The sequence below is a fragment of the Gigantopelta aegis genome, chromosome 9 (genome assembly GCF_016097555.1).
Source record: "Gigantopelta aegis isolate Gae_Host chromosome 9, Gae_host_genome, whole genome shotgun sequence".
NCBI lineage: Eukaryota > Metazoa > Mollusca > Gastropoda > Neomphalida > Peltospiridae > Gigantopelta > Gigantopelta aegis.
In genome coordinates this window covers 20,598,167-20,618,401 of record NC_054707.1, presented here as the reverse complement: position 1 = coordinate 20,618,401, position 20,235 = coordinate 20,598,167, and the positions used below count along the sequence as shown (strand labels likewise).

General features: G+C 36.0%; 1 protein-coding gene across 1 annotated transcript; it reads left to right on the top strand.

Annotated features, from left to right (window-relative positions):
- The first annotated feature begins 6,668 nt into the window (after positions 1 to 6,668).
- On the top strand, positions 6,669 to 17,742 carry LOC121382016 (ADP-ribosylation factor 6-like). Its single transcript, XM_041511481.1, has 5 exons — positions 6,669 to 6,792; positions 13,341 to 13,450; positions 13,706 to 13,809; positions 14,951 to 15,149; positions 15,762 to 17,742. The coding sequence occupies exons 2-5, from the start codon at positions 13,369 to 13,371 to the stop codon at positions 15,902 to 15,904; spliced, it is 528 nt and encodes a 175-aa protein (XP_041367415.1). The 5' UTR covers positions 6,669 to 6,792; positions 13,341 to 13,368; the 3' UTR covers positions 15,905 to 17,742.
- The last annotated feature ends 2,493 nt before the right edge of the window (positions 17,743 to 20,235 follow it).

Genomic DNA, 20,235 nt, shown 5'->3' with positions numbered 1-20,235 from the left:
GTTTGGGACATATCATAATGTCAGCTGCATGATTAACACATGTATTCACAGATTATCTTCCAGTATTTTATCTCTATAGACCGTGTCTCATCTCGCGTAATGTACCACGTATGTACATTAGCCAAATATTTATGTGTATAGTAGAACTGGCCCAACTCGTAGACTTGTTTATTTTTGTGCATGGGGAAAACAACATTACTTTGTTCTTTTTCATGCCTCTGTATGTATATATTAATTAACCTGTTCGCTTGTTAGGAACAAAATACCAGATATGTCCATTGTACATAACACAGATGTATATAATTATATATATATAAATTGTTGTGTTTTTTTTTTTCTTTAAACTTTTTATACCGTAGTCTGTGCCTGCTTGCATTACACGATTGTGAAGCACTAAAAAAAAGAGAAAATAATGATCTGTTATTGTGTTATCATAACCGTATTATGATATATTGTCTTTATTTCATAACCCAGTGTAATGAAAAAATAATGTATACTAAGCAAAATTAAAACAGCCTTTTCCAAAAGAATTGTGTTGTTTGGTCACAGGCACGTGTAGTGAATTTAGAAGAAGAAAGAGTAGTAAAAGTAGGGGAATAGTGTTATAAACAGCAGGATTTTCCATTTAAATGGAACTAGAGAACGTATACAGTGGCAGATCTAGAAAATAATAATGGGGGAGGGGGGGGGGGCTGAATTTGAATGGAGTGAACCGGCTAGTGTGCTTACAGTAAAGGTTAACATAAAACGTCGCAGATACAAACGTAGTATTTTTGTCTGTGACGTCATGTTTAATGTATTTTGCTAAAAATGGCAAACATCGATCAGTACAGCGACTGCAATTAATTCGTAAATTTCATTAAATATGTTTGGAATGAACATAAAAAAAAAATTGCCCAGCAAGGGCACCCCCTTGATCCGCCACTGGTATATTGCACTTCTTTTTTCTTTGTTTTTTCTCTCTTTTTTTTTTTTTCCTTTTTCTCCGTTTTTTTTTCTTCTTCTCTTTTTTCTTTTCTATTTTTGACAGATTACAGATATGCAAGAATAGTAATGGTAGAAACACTGAACAAATACAGTGAATAAAAGTTTCCAATAATCTGTCTGTTCTTTGTTATTCCCTGTGGTTCCATTGAAATGGAGCAGCCTGTGCTGTTGAGCCAATGACAGTAGGATTAGTGTGTAGCGTCGTCACTATTTTGTACGTTGTTTTGAGAGAATATTGCATTTTGTTATTTAACCAGATTAGTTGATATTATGGCACTTGCTACTGCTGTCGAGGTGTGTAGGCAAAGAATTCTTTATGTTGGCACTTTTTTTTCTCTTTTTTTTAAATTTGATTTTGTTAGGGATTTTTGATGCAGTCAAAACGGTCTATAATGGCCATCCAGGGGACCTACAAAATATGGTCTTTATGATCAGGTAAAATGTCATTCCTGTGGGCAAAAGGATTATAATTTATATCATAAATGCCCTTTATAGTCAAGTGGTTGTTATTCGGGGTGTTCTCTGTGGTAGGTTTGACAAGGTGAAGAAATATTTAGGCATTTGGTGCATACTTAATTTCAGTTCTTATACTTGATACTGCAAGTGTCTAACAATGGAGTGTAGCTGGTAATTTGTTTTCTGTTGACTCTATTGTCAAGATTCTGGTCCTGCATATGATTTCTATTCATATTGATCTAATAAATATGTTGGGCTTGCTTGGAGATTCGGTGCAAAATTTAACTCGGTTGAGGTGCTTGCGTCGCAGGATCTAACCACGTTGGGTTTTTTCTCATTCTAACCAGTGCATCACAACTGGTCAAAGGCTGTGGTATGTGCTTTCCTGTCTGGGAAAGTGCACATAAAAGATCCTTTGCTGCATTACAAAAAATGTGGTCTTCCTCTGATGACTACATGTCAAAATTACTATATGTTTTACCATAGTCGATGATTAATTAATCAATGTGCTCTAGTGGTGTTGTTAAACAAAAACCTTTTTTTACTTTTGCTTGGAGATGCCTGTAGACGGTAATTGGCTATTGGAACAAATATGTGATGTGGAAGAGGGATTCAGTTTATATATTTAGTAGAACAGAAAAGTATGTTTTTCCTCTTCCCCCTGGTTCCTGCAGGCCTGATTAGGGTAAGAAATTACATGCAAACAATCTTGAGTACAACTACCAATTAACAAAGTTGTTTTTTCCAAATTGTACATGAATTATGCCATTAGACTACACTGAGAACTTGCCCTGTAGTTAAGATACCCTGTTGTCATTAAAAGTGACTGACACCAATGAATAGGTTAAAAGGGTTTTAATTTTTTTTATATATAATAAGAGCCCTCGGTAAATGGTTGTATTAAATGTAAAATCTCACTTCACCATCCTACATACATGAAACTGTTTATTACTTAAAACGGGCACAATGTGTGATAATTGAAAATCAACATTTTGGTGACCCCACAACTGCTCTATCGAAGGCCGTAGTATGTGCTGTCTTATCAGTGGGAAAAGTGCATAAAAAAGATCCCTTGTTACTAATGGGGAAAAATGTAGCAGGTTTTCTCTGAAGACTACCTGTCATAATTGCCTAATCAGTGTGCTCTAGTGGTGTTGTTAAACAAACATTAACTTGGGGGTTTTGTTTAGGTTTTTTGGTAACTTGTTCTGTATGTTAGGCTTGAACTTGCTGCTGACCTGGACATAATTCTCGTGTTTTTAATTTTATCTGTTGAGTTCAGCCTCAAAGTCCACAATATATACTCTTCAAAAAAAGTAGGGGAACTCTAATAAGAATTTACAATTGCCAAAATTGTAAAGTATATTAGCTGTGGGGAATGGTTATAAGATAATTGTGAATTAATTAGGCAAACATTACAACTGGTAATTCAGTATTACAGTAGATTTTATGACCACCAAAGATCTTGAAGGACGATTGGGGTCAGAAGTGAAATTTGAAAGTTAACAGGTTTTTTATCAGTAAATGGCAGATTCAAACAATAAAAATGACTGAAAACAAAACAATAACAACTGTATGATCAACAAAATGAAAAAGATTGACAGAAATAATGTTCCACAGTGATTAATGGACCTTTCTTAATCAACCTTCTTGGAAATTATCAAAATCGAGAATGACATCCCACGCATGTGTACGGGGCAACTGCGTGATACACTTGCAAAATAAGGAATGTGTTTCAGTGTGTCGATAAACAGACCTGAACGTTCTTTACTAGGATGTCTGTGGTCAAAACATATGTTCGGTCTAATAGTTGATATTAACATTAATATTTCAGGTTCCCCTACATTTTTTTTGAAGAGTATATATTATGTGGAACTGTTTTAGTTACATCTGTAGGAAAGTGAATATAAAAGACCTCAATCCCCAATGTTGGTAATCTCAAAGAATACCCAGTGTAAGTGTATTGGGTTTTTGAACTGCCGTTTTCAAGAACTAAGGTCACATGTTACAATGTAATCATGTTAGACATCCAGTAGCTGCTGATTAAACAATGTGCTGGGGTGTCACCGAGATTCCTTTCCCTTGTTTGACTTCATGGAGTTGTCTTTCTTTGGCAGACTCAAAACAAAGACTGCACACTCCATTGATATGATTAAACCACCTGCCTATATCTGTTTGCTAAAACATGTACTGGAGGATATAGAAATGTAACGTATATCATGTTAAATAATTATTGCTATAATTATGTACATTATATGTACTTACTTTTCTATTTTTGTTTAAGACTATTTTTTTTCTCTCTCTTTTTTTTTTTTTAGGGGAGGGTGGGTAACTTAATTTTTGTATATTGCCAACTAACATTTTCAGACTGTTTTAATGATTATTATATTGAAATGTAGCCAATGAAATAAAGATATTTTGTATAAATTAAATATGCTAACTGTTGGTTTTTGTTATGCTGGTTTTTAGTTTATGGTAGATACCTTTGCTAGAGTATAACTTTTTAACTGAAATATTTTACAGTCATTGATTTCATAAATGACTGGTTCAGTTATTCTGGCCATTAAAACTGTAGAGTAATACCGAGATGGGACTTAGCTCAGTCGGTAGAGCACTCGCCTGAGGTGCTTACGTCATAGGATCGAATCACCTTAGTGGACCTAGCTCTCAGTGGTACAACGCTTGCTCAATGCGGGTCGGTCTAAGATTGATCCCCGTCAGTGAGCCCATTGGGCTATTTCTCGCTCTAGTCAGTGCACCACGACTGGTATATCAAAGGCCATGGTATATGCTATCCTGTCTATGGAATGGTGCATATAAAAGATCCCTTGCTGCTAATCGAAAAGAGTAGCCCATGAAGTGGCAACAGTGGGTTTCCTCCGTCAATATATGTGTGGTCCTTGACCATATGTCTTATGCCATATAACTGTAAATAAAATGTGTTGAGTGCGTCGTTAAATAAAACATTTCCTATTCTTTAGAGGAGCATTTCTCTGATTGGGTTGTTTCATGTTCCAACAAGTGCACCATGACTAGTATATCAGTCTGTGGTATGTGCTGTTCTGTCTGCTAAATTGCATATAAAAGATCCCTTGCTACTAATGGAAAAATGTAGCAGGTTTCCTCCAACACTATATGTCAAAATAACCGAATGTTTGATATCCAGTAGCCAATGCTTAATATGTACTAATGTGGTGTAGTTAAGCAAAACTAACTTTAATCATGATCATTATGTTTGGGGTGGAATGTAGCCCAGTGGTAAAGTGCTCGCCTGATGTGTGATCGGTTTAGGATCGATCCCCAGCGGTGGGCCCATTGGACTACTTCTTGTTGCAGCCAGTGCATCACGACTGGTATATCAACGGCTGTAGTATATGATATCCTGTCTGTGGGATGATGCATATAAAAGAACCCTTGCTGCTAATGAAAAAATATAGCGACTATAAGTCAAAATTACCAAATGTTTTGGCATCCAATAGCCTTTGATTAATAAATCAATGTGTTCTAGTGGTGTTGTTGATCAAAACCAATTTTAACTTTCACTATGTTCATATCCATATAAGATGTATCTTGGTATCTGTTACAAGTATCTCATTTCTGAAGAAAAAAGGCATGGTCTAGCTTGGTCGGTACAACACTCACCAGAGGTGCTTTGATCATAGGATTAAACTCTGTTTGATCAAAGGAAATGTTTTATTTAACGACGCACTCAACACATTTTATTTACGGTTATGTGGCGTCGGACATATGGTTAAGGACCACACAGATATTGAGAGAGGAAACCTGCTGTCACCACTTTATCAGCTATTCTTTTCGATTAGCAGCAAGTGATCTTTTATATGTACCATCCCTTAGACAGGATAGCACATACCATGGCCTTTGATGTACCAGTCTTGGCGCATTGGTTGGAGCGAGAAATCTTGTTTGATCAATGCTCCGATTGCATGTTGTTTTCCTGTCCCGACAAAAGACACTGGTATGTGTGTCATGTCTTTGGGCATATAAAAGATCCACTGATAATCTTCTTGGTGTTTTGGGGTTTGTTTTTTAATGACATGGAATGGTATCATGGCTTGCGAAGATGCCAATTCAAGGGCATAGGAAGGTGCCAAAATGGGGGGGGGGGGGGGCGCGGTACACGCACATAAACACATAATATATAAATACATGTATAAATAGATAAGACCGGCCACGGTGGCATAGTGGTTAGGCCATCCGTCAACAGGCTGGTAGGTACTGGGTTCGGATCCCAGTCGAGGCATGGGATTTTTAATCCAGATACCAACTCCAAACCCTGAGTGAGTGCTCCGCACTGCTCAATGGGTAGGTGTAAACCACTTGCACCGACCAGTGATCCGTAACTGGTTCAACAAAGGCCATGGTTTGTGCTATCCTGCCTGTGGGAAGCGCAAATAAAAGATCCCTTGCTGCTAATCGGAAAGAGTAGCTCATGAAGTGGCGACAGCGGGTTTCCTCTCAAAATCTGTGTGGTCCTTAACCATATGTCTGACGCCATATAACCGTAAATAAAATGTGTTGAGTGCGTCGTTAAATAAAACATTTCTTTCTTTCTTTGTATAAATAGATAAAAACAATCGCTGCTGCTACAAAGTGAGTCACACGGCCTCCTCCCCCCCCCCCCCCCCCCCGCTTCCTACGACAGTGCAGTTATTCTCAATATTAAATATGCAGAACTTGTTTTCCCATGTTGTTTATTGTATGCGTTTATGGTACACACGAATATTATACTATAAACAAGTGCAATAAATAAAATGGGGGGAAACAACTGGTGTGTATTAGTTAGTCATGTTTATGTTTTTATTGCACTTGCGTAGGAAGCGGGGAGGCTACATTCCTCGATTCAGTAACAGACGCTCGAGCACTCTGACTATAAGAGCGGTAAATGGACATTTGGTCCAAATGTCCAATTGCAAATGTCCGTCTAGCTCTCTTACAATCGTAGTAGGCCTACTCGGGGCTACAGTAGCAGTACAGCAGCGATGGTTTATATGTATGTATGTATGTATGTATGTGTATGTGTGTGGGGGCGCGCGCCACTGCATTGCAAGGTCAGAATGGTCATTAATTCTAAAGGAAGATTAAATAGGTACCGTATGTAATGAACAATGTAAACAACGATAATGAATCAAATAATTTGTTAAAACGAACCCACAATGTCCCAACACTAATAACAGTCAACACTGTTTCAATGACGTCACAATGTAATGAAGTCTGTAACGTGGTAACCTACGTTCAGGTATTCGGTCTTTATTTCACTATGACAGTCTCATCCTTTAACAAGCTCTGAAGTTCGTCCGTGTGTGCTGCATGACGTGTTGCAGTTAAGAGGTTTGTGTACCTAATCCGAAGGGACGGACGTAGAAAGTGTGAATCTTTCTACTTCCGATTACCACACTTTCTACGTCCGAATATTTTTACATACCTTATATTCAAAACTTGTGGCACCAAGTTTCAATCGTTTCTCAACCGAAATAGTGCAATAAATGGAAACACAAACCAAAAATGTATAACCTACCGTACTCACTAAGTCCCGATTGATGTACTTGCATTATTATTAACAAAATAAATCTTCCAACGACAACATAAAAAAAAATGTTTCCGCTATTTTAAATTTGCTAAATAGAGGGAAGCAACTCGTAAAATTTTTTGGAAGAATAAACATTTCAAACTTCCGCTAAAGAAATTGTATCCACGACGTCCTTACAAAACACCGCAGAAAAATATTGAGATATAACACTATTTTTGTCAAAATTATTGGATGTCAAACATTTTGCAATTCTGACTCGTAGTCATCAGAGGAAACGCGCCACATTTTTCTAATGTAGCAAGGGATCTTTTATATGTACTTTCCCACAGACAGGAAAGCACATACCACGGCATTTGACAAGTTGTGGTACACTGGTTTATAATTCTAACGTAGGCCTACTATACTGTTTTGCGATTTGGGAAAGGGCAGATCTATACGCATTTCAACTCGATTTAAATCGATTTTTGTGTATACGTCATGCTATAACTACCTACCTTAAACAATAATTTAAAACATTGTTGCAGTTACAGACGGTTTATGAAAAAAAAAAAAATATATATATGAGTAATTTTTTAAAATGCGTTAGGTAACACTGTTAAATGCACCCACCCCCTCGGACGTTACGTAATATATAATTGGCCCTTTAAATTTTGTTTGGCAAATAATTGATTTAACATTTAAATTAGGGGCGGGATGTAACTGATAAAGGGGGCGGGACATAGCCCAGTGGTAAAGCACTCGCTTGATGCGCAGTCGGTCTAGAATCGATCCCCGTCCAGGGCCGTAGCTAGGATTTTTTTGTTTGGGGGGGGGGGGGGGGGGGGGCAACTTAAACTCCTTAAACGGTTAACAAGAAAATTTTCTCTAACTTTCTATAATTTTTCCGGATTTTCCCTCGCTAACTACGGCCCTGCCGTCGGTGGGCCCATTGGGCAATCTAATTAAAATTAGCTCCACTATTATGTGGATCTAACAGCAGCCCGTTGGAGCTTATGTCCACCAATCAAAACCTTACTTGCAGAATCATGCCAGTGATTTGAAAATAATTTGAAAACATTCCGAATTATCCTGAGGGTATACATGCTTCATGTGAATTACGAATGCCTTATTTAGACCAGCAGAACTAATTTTAATCAGATTGCTAACAACACTGCGTAGTCTCCAATGTCCAAGTAACATTTCGTCTGTTAATAATAATTTAAATATTGACCAATCACACTTCGCCGTTTATAACGTTATTTGAGAGCATACAAATTCAAAAATATCGGGCGAGTCTATTTTAATGGCCGCAGTACACTTAATAGTGGAGCTAATTTTAATTAGATTGCAATTTTACATTACAAATTATTTATTTATTTAAAAAAACTAAAAACTAAATCAGTCTTCAGTTTTACATTACAAATTATTTATTTTATAAAATAAAACATGTTTTAAGGCATGATTCTGCAAGTAAGGTTTTGATTGGTGGACATGAGCTCCAACGGGCTGCTGTTAGATCCACATGTAATAGTGGAGCTAATTTTAATTAGATTGGTCCATTGGGCTATATCAAAGGTTGTGGTATGTGGTATCCTACCTATGGGATGGTGTATATAAAAGATCCCTTGCTATTAATGGAAAAATATAGCAGGTTTCCTTTCTATGACTATATATGTCAAAATTACCAAATGTTCGACATCCAATAGCCGATGATTAATAATATCAGTGTGCTCTAGTGGTGTCGTTAAACCAATTTTTTTTTATTAAAATTACAATTTACTTATATTTTCTTGCTTACAAAATTAATATAGCATATTAATTTTGTAAGCAAGAAAATTATGATATATTAATTTTCTGAATATAAGCAAGAAAATGTAATTTTAATAATTCTAAAATCATTTAGGCTATTTGCCGAAATCTTTTATCAATAACCAATGCATTTCTAGATATCGTAATGTTTTGTAGTATCTCAAAATTGATTTTTGTCTAAAATGTAGGTGGAAAGAGTATAAAAGTAGTAAAAAAATTATGAAAGAAAGAGCCTTACCGTATTTAAATAAATCGGCATATTATAGTAGGCCTACGTGTATATTCTTTCGCCGAAAAATTTTCGGGTGATGCTACGTTTTCAAATTTATACTCGCGTTGTTAAGGAAGTTTGTTTTTCGCCGCCATTGTAACTTTATTTGTAAAAACTCGGTGGCGTCGTGGGAGGCCATCGGTCTACAGGCTGGTAGGTACTGGGTTCGGATCCCAGTCGAGGCATCGGATTTTTAATCCAGATACCGACTCCAAACCCTGAGTGAGTGCTCCGCAAGGCTCAATGGGTAGGTGTAAACCACTTGCACCGACCAGTGATCCATAACTGGTTCAACAAAGGCCATGGTTTGTGCTATCCTGCCTGTGGGAAGCGCAAATAAAAGATCCCTTGCTGCCTGTCGTAAAAAGAGTAGCCTATGTGGCGACAGCGGGTTTCCTCTAAAACAGTGTCAGAATGACCATATGTTTGACGTCCAATAGCCGATGATAAGATAAAAAATCAATGTGCTCTAGCGGCGTCGTTAAATAAAACAAACTTTTTTTTTTTTTCTTCTTTTTTTTTTTGTAAACGATATGGCTTACACATTTTGCTTAAACATAGTGCGTTGTTCACACAATTCACACTAACAATTATGTCAGTTGTTTGACCAGTTTAATGTATGCCCCCTTAATAATATTGAAAGTAAATAAATAAGGAGAATTTACCATAACCTTTAGGTTGTGGTTTTGTATTGTCCAATTACCTGTTTCTGTGAGGGACCTGTCTCAGTGGATGCGTCGATTGCGTGCAACAGTACGAACATTTTAAGATTTCTAACATGCAGTGGCGTAGGAAGGTTTTATATTTACACTTACACTTATCAAGCAAATATAAAGCAATATATCTGAAGGGGGGGGGGGGGGGCACATGCCCCCTCCCCCCCTCTTCCTACGCCAGTGACATGGAAAGTAACAAATGCCTGTCACATTCTTAACCGGCCTCGGTGTTGTTGTTAAGTCATCGGACATAAGGCTGGTAGGTACAGGGTTCGCAGCCCAGAGCAAGTTTTGATGTCTCATTGACTAGTCTAACCCACTGTACTGGACAGATAGCTGAGATGTGTGCCCTAGACAGCGTGCTTGAACCTTAATTACATATAAGCATAAAAATAAGTTTAAATGAAATGTCACATTCATAGAAATGTTAAATCACAAGTGAACTTGACCCATTTGTAAACATGGCACATTTCTTAACCATTTGTCTGATTTTGAAAGCCTGTACTTTGAAGCAATATTTCATGTTATCAGCTATACTAGGCCTACTATATGTGGCTATTGAAGTCACATGATTGTCATGGTGTAAACTCTCTTCACAGTAGCTCTCTACGTTCACTAGGATCAATGCTTGTCGGTGGGCCCTTTGGACTGTTTCTCATTCCAGCCAGTATGTATATCAAAGGCTGTGGTATGTGCTATCCTGTCTGTGGGGTGGTGCCTATAAAAGATCCCTTGCTACTAGTGGGAAATGACTGTCACAATGATCAGATGTTTGACATATCCAATAGCCGATGATTAATAAATCAATGTGCTTTAGTGGTGGTGTTAAACAAAAACAAACTTTAACTGTACATTCGAGAGTTGTATAGTCCTTCCCAGCAGTAAATGTCATTTTTTAAATATGTGTTATGTACAACAATTTTATTTATTTCTGAACCGATTGTTTTTAAAACTGTACATAAAAATGGTATGGGTTTTTTTTGTTGTTTTGTTTTTTGTTAGTTCCAAAACTCTTACTTTTCTGAAACTGAAATTCATGGAGGCTGGTAAGGGCTATAAACAGACATGTGGACATGTGGACAGTCATTAATTGCTCTTTGCCATCAGAAACAACTGACTATAACAAACACTGAAACAGGCATGATTTTTACCTTCCACTGAGTACGCAAATATTCTTGACATATTTACGTCTACCTTGATAAATCACTAGTGTGAGCCCAGTGGTAAGGCACTCACTTGATGCATGGTCGATCTAGGATCGATCCCCGTCGGTGAGCCCATTGGGCTATATCTTGTTTTAGCGAGTGTACCACGACTGGTATATCAAAGGCCATGATATGTGCTATATCCTGTCTGTGGGATGTGCATATAAAAGATCCCTTGCTAGTAATAGAAAAATGAAGCAGGTTTGCTCTCTAAGACTGTCAGAATTATCAAATGTTTGACATCCAATAGCTGATGATTTATAAATTGATAAATCACTAATACACACTATAGGAAGAAACCCAACAGCACCCACATATTTAACTGAACTTTTTTTTTCTTCTTCTGTAGTGTATTAGTAATTAGCAGTACTGTGTGAAATATTTGTTATGAGCAAGACAAGTGAATTCTCAATATGACTGAAAAGAGGAGATTATTCTTGTGTTTGGTATAAATGGGCAACGCCTCCACGTTTAAAAAAAAAATCAGCCTTGCAATTGAGAAACTGGCCTCGGCAAAAACATGCTGAGGTCACAATGCTTCAACTAAAATACATTTTTTTTTTTTTTTTTACATAACGTTAGCTACATTTGATAGAAAAAAATGTGGACCTTTGGTAATTTGTGGGGGTGCTTATGCACCTGTCACCCCTCACTCACCCCCACCCACTGCGTACAAGCCTAGTATAGATTTCAAGGCAAGTGTGGATGGGAATGGGATTGATCACTCGCTTTTTCAGGGACGAGACGTAGCCCAGTGGTAAAGTGTTCGCTTGATGCGCGGTCAGTTTGGGATCGATTCCGTTAGTGGGACCATTGGGCTATTTCTCATTCCAGCCAGTGCACCACGAATGGTACATCAAAGGCCGTGGTATGTGCTATTCTGTCAGTGGGATAGTGCATATAAAAGATCCCCTGTTGCTAATCGAAAAGAGTAGCCCATAAAGTGGCGACAGAGGGTTTCCTCCCTCAATATCTGTGTGGTCCTTACCATATACATGTCCGAGGCTATATAACTGTAAATAAAATGTGTTGAGTGCGTCATTAAATAAAACATTTACTTCTGCCTTCTCACTTTTCCTGGCGAAGGCTGCTGCGAAAATTCAGTGCTGTAACCAAAAATGATCGATATGTTAGTATATGCATGTACTTTAACTTACTGGGTAATTAATCAGTTTGATTTATTGATGTCATTAAATAAAATAAAAACTTTAACTACTAGTATTTAAAAATTATTATTCATTTGGACAGCTGTTCAATTCATTGACTATTTACATGTGCATGTAGGTTTACATTTCATCTTTGTATTGAAACTCCAACCAGTGCACCACAACTGACCAAAGGCCGTGGTATGTGCTTTCCTGTCTTTGGAAAAGTGCATATAAAAGATCCCTTGCTGCTAATGGAAAAATGTAGAGGGTTTCTTCTGACTACGTGTCAGAATTACCAAATGTTTGCCATCCAATAGCCGATGATTAATTAATCACTAAGTTCTAGTAGTGTCGTTAAACAACACTAATTTTAACTTTAACTAGCATGACTTGTCTTTTGGTTACAAGTTACACTAGATATTACATTTAAGTGGTTGCAATTATGATAATTACTGTAGCCATTTCTCATTCCAGCCAGTGCATCATGCATGACTGGTGTATAAAAGACTGTGGTATGTGCTATCCTGTCCATATAAAAGATCCCATGCTACTAATTTAAAAAATGTGGATTTCCTCTCTTAAAGTTTGTTTTGGTAATTTTTACAGTCTTATAGAGAGGAAACCTGAAAAAAAATTTCCATTAGTTGCAAGGGATCTTTTATATATATGCACCATATCCCACAGACAGGATAGCACATGCAACAGCCTTTGATATACCAGTCGTGGTGCACTGGCTGGAACAAGAAATAGTCCAATATGGGCCCACCAATGAGGATTGATCCCAGATCGATCGCGCACCAAGTGGGCTATGTCCTGCCCCTTCCTTTCTAAGACTATATGTCAAAATGATCAAATGTTTGACATTCAAATTACTAGGCTATATATACATGTCGGGCTGCAAATTGATCAGGACTCTGTGTTTCGATATCAGTCAAGGTCCCTTACATCCCAGAGTTTGGGTCTGAAGTGTAAGATTATGAGATGGAATCCCAAATATTATTTTTAATATTTTACGATTCTAGCAGAATCCCGAAGAAGAATTTTAAAAAGAGAGAATTCAATGTTTGAATGAACATGTAGATGATGCCTGTTGAACTAACAGAACTGTATTTGTATGTTCAACATAATTTTTCTTTCTTATCCCTACCTAACAGGTAGTTAATTTATTTATTATAATTTATTGAATTAATTTAATTAAATTTTTTTTTTTTTTTTCTTCAGAGTTGATGCCTTTTGGCAATCCTTCAAGATGGGGAAACTGTTGTCAAAGATGTTTGGCAACAAGGAAATGAGAATAGTGATGCTGGGGCTTGATGCTGCAGGAAAAACCAGTATCCTTTAAAAACAAACAGAAAAAAAAACCAAATAAAAAGAATGAAAGAAAAAAAAAAGAAATGCTGCAGGAAAAACTAGTATCCTTTAAAAACAAACAGAAGAAAACAAGCAAAATGAAAGAAACAAAAAAAAAGAAAGAAAGAAAAAATTTCATGGAGAGGGGTTTATCTTTTTCTAAAAAAAATTTCATTGTGTGTGTTACCGTTCAGTTTTGGTGTGTATGTTTTGAATTTTCTTTGACCTGTGTTCAGCTGTTCTAAACAAAATGAAGTTTCGTCATCACATGAATGAGATACCAACAGTAGGATATAATGTAGAAACCATCAAATACAAAAATGTCAAATTTAATGTTTGGGTAAGTAAATTCATTTGTATTCGCTTTAATCAGAAACCATGTTTTATATATACATGCATGTACATTGTTAATCTCGCTATTTTTTAATTAATTAATTCATTCATTCATTCATTCACTCATTTGGTTTTTCCCATCACATCCAGTTACCCATGACTGATATATCAAACATGGTATGCCGTATCCAGTCTGAAGTCAGGCTGTGAATTTAACAGGATCCATGCCAATTTGTGGGTCAGAAACATGTTTGTAAGATGGAATCATTTTACGATTTTAGCAGAATCCTGAACTTTTTTAATAAATCCCAAAATTCAGTGCTTGGAAGTAACAACCTTATGATCAAAGGCTAACATTGCTGTAAAACATGAATAAGTACCAGCTTAATTTTTTTTTAAAAGAAGAAAATTTATATTAAATCTACAGTGAAACCTCTCAAAACTGGACCCTCTGTAAACCGCAATTCCTCCAAAACTGAACATTTTTCACTGTCCTTATTTAAAAATCAGTGCAGAAATTAACCTCTCTAAACCAGATACCTCTTTAAACCAGATATTTTACTTGGTCCCGAGGGTGTCCAGTTTAGAGGGGTTTCACTGTATATTGAACTACTCTCATCATCGATTCCCATCCCATCCAGTGTACCACAACTGGTATATCAATGACTGGCATGGTATGTGCTGTCTTGTCTTTGGGAAAGTGCATATTATATAAAAGGTCCCTTGCTGCTAATGGAAATTAAAATGTAGCAGGTTTTCTCTAAGAATACAAGTAAAAAATTACAAATGTTTCACACCAAATAGCTGATGATTAATTAATGTACACCAGTGGTGGAATTAAGCAAGACAAATTACATACATGTATATTTTTGTGGCCCCAAAATAATAAAAACAACAGTGGAGTAATGATACTTTTACTTACATGTATCAGCTAGTGGTAATGCAATTGAAAAAAAACTAACATATTAAATGCACACGAAGCAGTATATTACTGGTGTGTTTTTTGTTTGTCAAACATTAAAATACTCCCTTTTTTAGGGGGGTATTATTTCTACATATATATGAACCTGTGTATATTCTTGTAATAGTGGTAATGCTGTTGGGGAAGTACATTTATTTATGTGGGGTTTTTGTTGTTGTTTTTTCAGGATGTAGGTGGTCAAGAGAAATTACGACCTCTATGGCGTCACTACTATATTGGTTCACTGGCTCTCATATTTGTAGTCGACTGTTCTGATCGGGATAGAATTGACGAAGCCAAAGAGGAACTGCATAAAATTATTAATGACCAAGAGATGAGGAATGTTGTAATTTTAATATTCGCAAACAAGCAGGATCTTCGAGATGGTATTTATTCCGTATCAAGTTTTTAGCCTAAATGTATATGTACTCAACACATAACATAAAATAATCACTGAAATGTGCATATATATTGCCAAAGGGTTGGATTTAGCTCAGTCAGTTGAGCACTTGCCGGAGGTGCTTGTGTCGCAGGATCGAACCACCTCGGTGGATCCATTCAGCTGATTGGGTTTTTTCTCATTCCAACCAGTGCACCACTGGTCAAAGGCTGTGGTATGTGCTTTCCTGTCTGTGGAAAAGTGCATAGCATTAGGGAAAATATAGCGGGTTTCCTCTGATGACTACGAGTCAGAATTACCGATGTTTGACATCCAATAGCCGATGATTAATTATTCAATGTGCTCTAGTGGTGTCGTTAAACAAAAAAATCTTTATATATTGCCAAAAGCAGGGATTAAAGTAGCTAGGGTTAACATTAAGCTATTGTTCAGCTAATGCGAATTAAAGTTGAATTTGGTCAATATATTTTATTATTAAGAAAACCATTCAAAAATCAAATAATAGTCGGCAAAACATTTTACTTTTATTTTATGAACGTGCAGTCTGCTATCATCTACATTTTTCTTTTTTCTTTTTTTCTTTCTCTTTGTTGTATAGTAATGAAGCCAAATGAAATTCAAGAGAAGCTGGGTCTTTCTCAACTGCGAGACCGGAACTGGTATGTGCAACCCGTGTGTGCCGTGACTGGTGATGGACTTTTCGAAGGCCTCACTTGGCTGAGTTCAAATTCCAAGTCTTGATCTTATTCATTCTCTAGATGGCATTTTATAACATTTCTATATTTGAGACAGGACATGTCTGTTGCCAAACACATGGTACAGCAGGAAGCAAACATTGTGTATAAGCAGTATAAAAAAAAAATGGGTAAGGACAAAATTAGCTTAATGTTCACACAACTTATTGTGTGTCATGGTGAAATAAGACACAAACAAACTGGGTTTTTTTCTTTCTAAGCTGTTTTTCTTTTGTGGAGTCGTATTTATTTCACATCTTTCTGTGGCAGTATTAACACAGGTGCTTGCTTCTATTTAATGAGACTTGTTAAGTACCCCTGAGTGTTTTCACAGTGTAGATGGGTTGTTAATATTGTGTTACATGTATATAGAACAGTTGTGGAAGAAATGAAAACTGATGTCTTTCATGAACTGACATGTTGTTGGGGTTTTCAGGGCGTATATATATATATATATATATATATATATATATATATATATATATATATATATATATATATATATATATATATATTATATCTGCTAGTTAGATTGATCCATATGCAATCAAGTCATAACTAGACTGTTGCGTATTTGTATTATATACAGTGTTATTTTTAGAACATGAAAGTCATCTGGTGTGTTATAGGTATTGGTATGGTATGGCTAGGTGTTTATATTTATTAAATAAAACTAATGTGCTTGTGTCTTTATCATATATTCTTTTGATAGACACAAAATGGGATGTCAGATAATATAGCCCCCAGTGTATTCTAAGTTTGATGGTCTTCTCCACCCCTCGAATTTGGTGCCATGGGCTAAAGGTTATTTCACCTAGTGGTAAAACCAGGTATGCAAGCACTATTGATGCATTGGGCTCATTGAAAAGTAGTCCGATACTATCTTCTGTCAGATTTAATTCAAATTAAATTCGATGGTAGATTTATCACTCATTGAAATGTTTTAACTGCCTGTATAAAGTTACCTCCAAGAACTTTGTTGGTTACAAATCATACAGGAATATACCTCACTTTATAAGAAGTGTTCTAGAATGTGGTAACCTGATGCCAAAAGCCAGTGTTTTTTATAGACTTAGGCCACTAAATAATTACTTTACGTAAGCCTGAAAAAACCCACGAAAAAAACAAACAAATTACCTTTCCAAACATTAAAAAATTACATATTGGTATATATTCTACTAATGTTTGTAATAGCACTAACTGGATTTTCATCCCAATAATTTTGTACATACTAAAAATATAAATATATTTTACAAAGTAAAATCCATTTTGAGTCACTACAAGCATTAGGACAACAAAAATGTGTTGGATATATAAACATTGATATTTCAAGCAGGGAAAAGTAATTGTCTTGTAATTTCAATCATAAACGCTCTGTGGTAGCCAGAGACTGATTATATGGTGTTTTTGAAAACCAGGACAGATCCTATAAGAAAGTGAGAAACTACTGAGGGTTGCTTGTCTTGTTTGTTAGGTTTTCTTACACATCTATTGAAGAGAACACCATCTGTGTATCAATTTAAGGGAATTCAATTGGCTGCTCCATGGTGATGATCTGGATACTAAAGTCATATCAACCAATGAAATTAGCACAACCAAAATTGATTGCTCTTTGACTATAAGTTAACCGTACACAGGTTGCTCTGTGATGCACACGTTAACTGCAAGCAAAAGAGTAGTGGACCGTTCAAAACTTTTAATCTTCTTGTTTTGTGTTTTGTTATTTTTGCTTTTTTTCGGAGAGTGCCTTTGTTTTTTAATTTAATTTTTGTACATTGTATATTGCCAACAAATATTTTCAAATTGTTTTATTGATTATACTGAAATGTAAGCAATGAAATAAAGATATTTTTTTATAAATTTGTCTTTTTTTTATGCTATTTTTCAGTTTCTGGTAAGTACCTTTGTTTGAGTATACATTTTTGAACTGCAATCATTAATATCACAAATGATTGGTTGAGTAAAGAGCAGGCTTTTATTGCTGCCCAGTAACACTAGTTCTGGGGAGTGCATTTATAATTGCCATGACCCATGATTAATAAATTAATGTGCTCTAGTGGTGTCATTAAACAGAATAACCTTTATAACTACCATACTTGTGTCGTGGTGGCCGTTATGTTTATGTGCAGACATTATCAAACATTTGACATCCAATAGCCGATGAATAATAAATCAGTACATATAGTCATCAGAGGAAACCCGCTACATTTTTCCATTAGCAGCAAAGGATCTTTTATATGCACTTTCCCACAGACAGGAAAGCACATACCACTGCCTTTGACCAGTTGTGGTGCACTGGTTGGAATGAGAAAAATATATAAAGAAATGCATTTTAAACTGTTAATTTCTTCAGACCTATTAGACCATTTCTAACAAATTTGGTGGGAAGTTTCCTAGACCAATAGAGAAACAAAATTATGAATTTGATCGTTCTGACACCTTCCCGTTCCCCTAGGGACCTGGGGGGGTGGGGCCAAAAGGGGAAAAACTAAGAATGGAAAAATAAATTTGTGAATTTAATTAGTCATTTTGATACCTCTGGAAAATTAAGGGTGCGGCCCAAACGGGAAAAATTAAGCCGTTTAAAAAAACAACAACCAAAACATAACAAAAGAAAACCAAAAACAACTTCTCTACTTCCAGAAATGCTCATTTGAATAGTCTCAATATATGAAGAAATTTTGTATAAAAGTTTTAAATTTAATTGACGTTGGGGTCGCTGTTGTGCATGATGATGGGTGAAGTTTAGGCTGTTGGAGAACTTGTATCTAGAGAATCGTTTTCACTACTGTTAGACCATGTTCAATTAATATTGGCATTGAGCTTTATTCAATTCAGTTCAGTTTATTCATAAATACAAGAACAGTATAAATGAGTTGTGCCACGTAGTTGTGGTCTGTTAATACATGAACAAGCTACATAATATGACAATGATAGAAATCTAAATTTTACTCGGTGATAAACAGAAAAGCAAATTCTATAATATAGAACATATAATAATATTTCAGTGCTCCCCAAACTGTTTCAGATCAGCATATACATTATATATATTATGTTAATTAACAGGTTTGGATGGGTTGATGTTAAATAGTTTATCCCACTCATTAAACATTTCCGTGCAAAATATATAGTTAAGAGTTTTAAATAATGGACATTGTTGATGGTTTATATATATATATATAGTAAGTATCTGTTTTTTTTGTAAGCAGGACATTTAGTTATAAAATGTAGATAATTTTCTACACCATAATTACATATTTTGCACAATCTATCTTCTCTTTTAATTTTCCTGTATCTGCCTCGCTCAATTTCTAATCTGTGTGCACATAGGCGAAGTTTTGTTATAGCTCTTTTAAAATTGTCCTTATTTTTACGGAGCTAAATAATATGGCTTTATAAGACGTTTGTAAAACAATACATTTTCCAATTCCACGAGTTTGTTTTGATAATATGTTAGATATTTTTGATGAAATATATTTTATTTACATTTTTTCCAAACTGTTTTTGTTTTTGTCGTGTAACATCTAATGAATTTATTTGTCTTAAACATAGAATGTACATAGCTATGCCAGCTATTGGAAGGAAATGGTTTAGGCCTATTTAACGATGTACTCAACACATTTTATTTATGACTATATGGCGTTGGACATATGGTTAAAGATCAAACAGTTAGTCATAGGCCTACTGCGGGAGGAAACCCGCTATTGCCACTTCATCGGCTACTCTTTTCAGTTAGCAGCGAGGGATCTTTTATATGCACCATCCCATAGACAGGATAGCACATACCACGGCCTTTGATGTACCAGTCGTGGTGCACTGGCTGGAGCGAGAAATAATCCAATAGGCCGACCGACGGGGATCGTACATCGTACATCGAGCGAGCGCTTTACCAGCCAGCTATTGGTACCTTCTGAATCTAATGTTTTGCTACATAGCACAACTTCAGCTAGTAATGGATAACCCAAAGGAAGGTTTTCTAACTGGGCCCAGTATTAGGACAGACGGACATTTTTCAATTATTAAGGGGTATTTTCCTAACTCGCCCTTGCTGCTGTATTTCTTCCAACTTGAAGATTAAGTTTGAAGAATTTAATATGTATCTTTTTAAAAGGTTCAGTCTAAAGAATCCATAAATTTGTTGTAGCCTTTAGGCCCTATAGTATATTTAGATAAATAAAATCATGAATTTGGTCATTCTGACGCCCACCCATTGGAAAATGGGTACAATGAATGCCATTATAGTCTGGTAGGTGACGTCAACTACCAACTCAGATGCCCGTTTAGGCCCATTGATCTCTTAGCTTCACACGGTGCTAATTTTACATTTAAATGATAACA

Bases quoted from the DNA above. Each gene is read 5' to 3' on its own strand.
- LOC121382016 (XM_041511481.1), top strand. From the start codon at position 13,369: ATGGGGAAACTGTTGTCAAAGATGTTTGGCAACAAGGAAATGAGAATA. The intron at 13,451-13,705 runs GTATCCTTTAAA...ACCTGTGTTCAG, and splicing joins TGATGCTGCAGGAAAAACCA to CTGTTCTAAACAAAATGAAG. The intron at 13,810-14,950 runs GTAAGTAAATTC...TTGTTTTTTCAG, and splicing joins ATGTCAAATTTAATGTTTGG to GATGTAGGTGGTCAAGAGAA.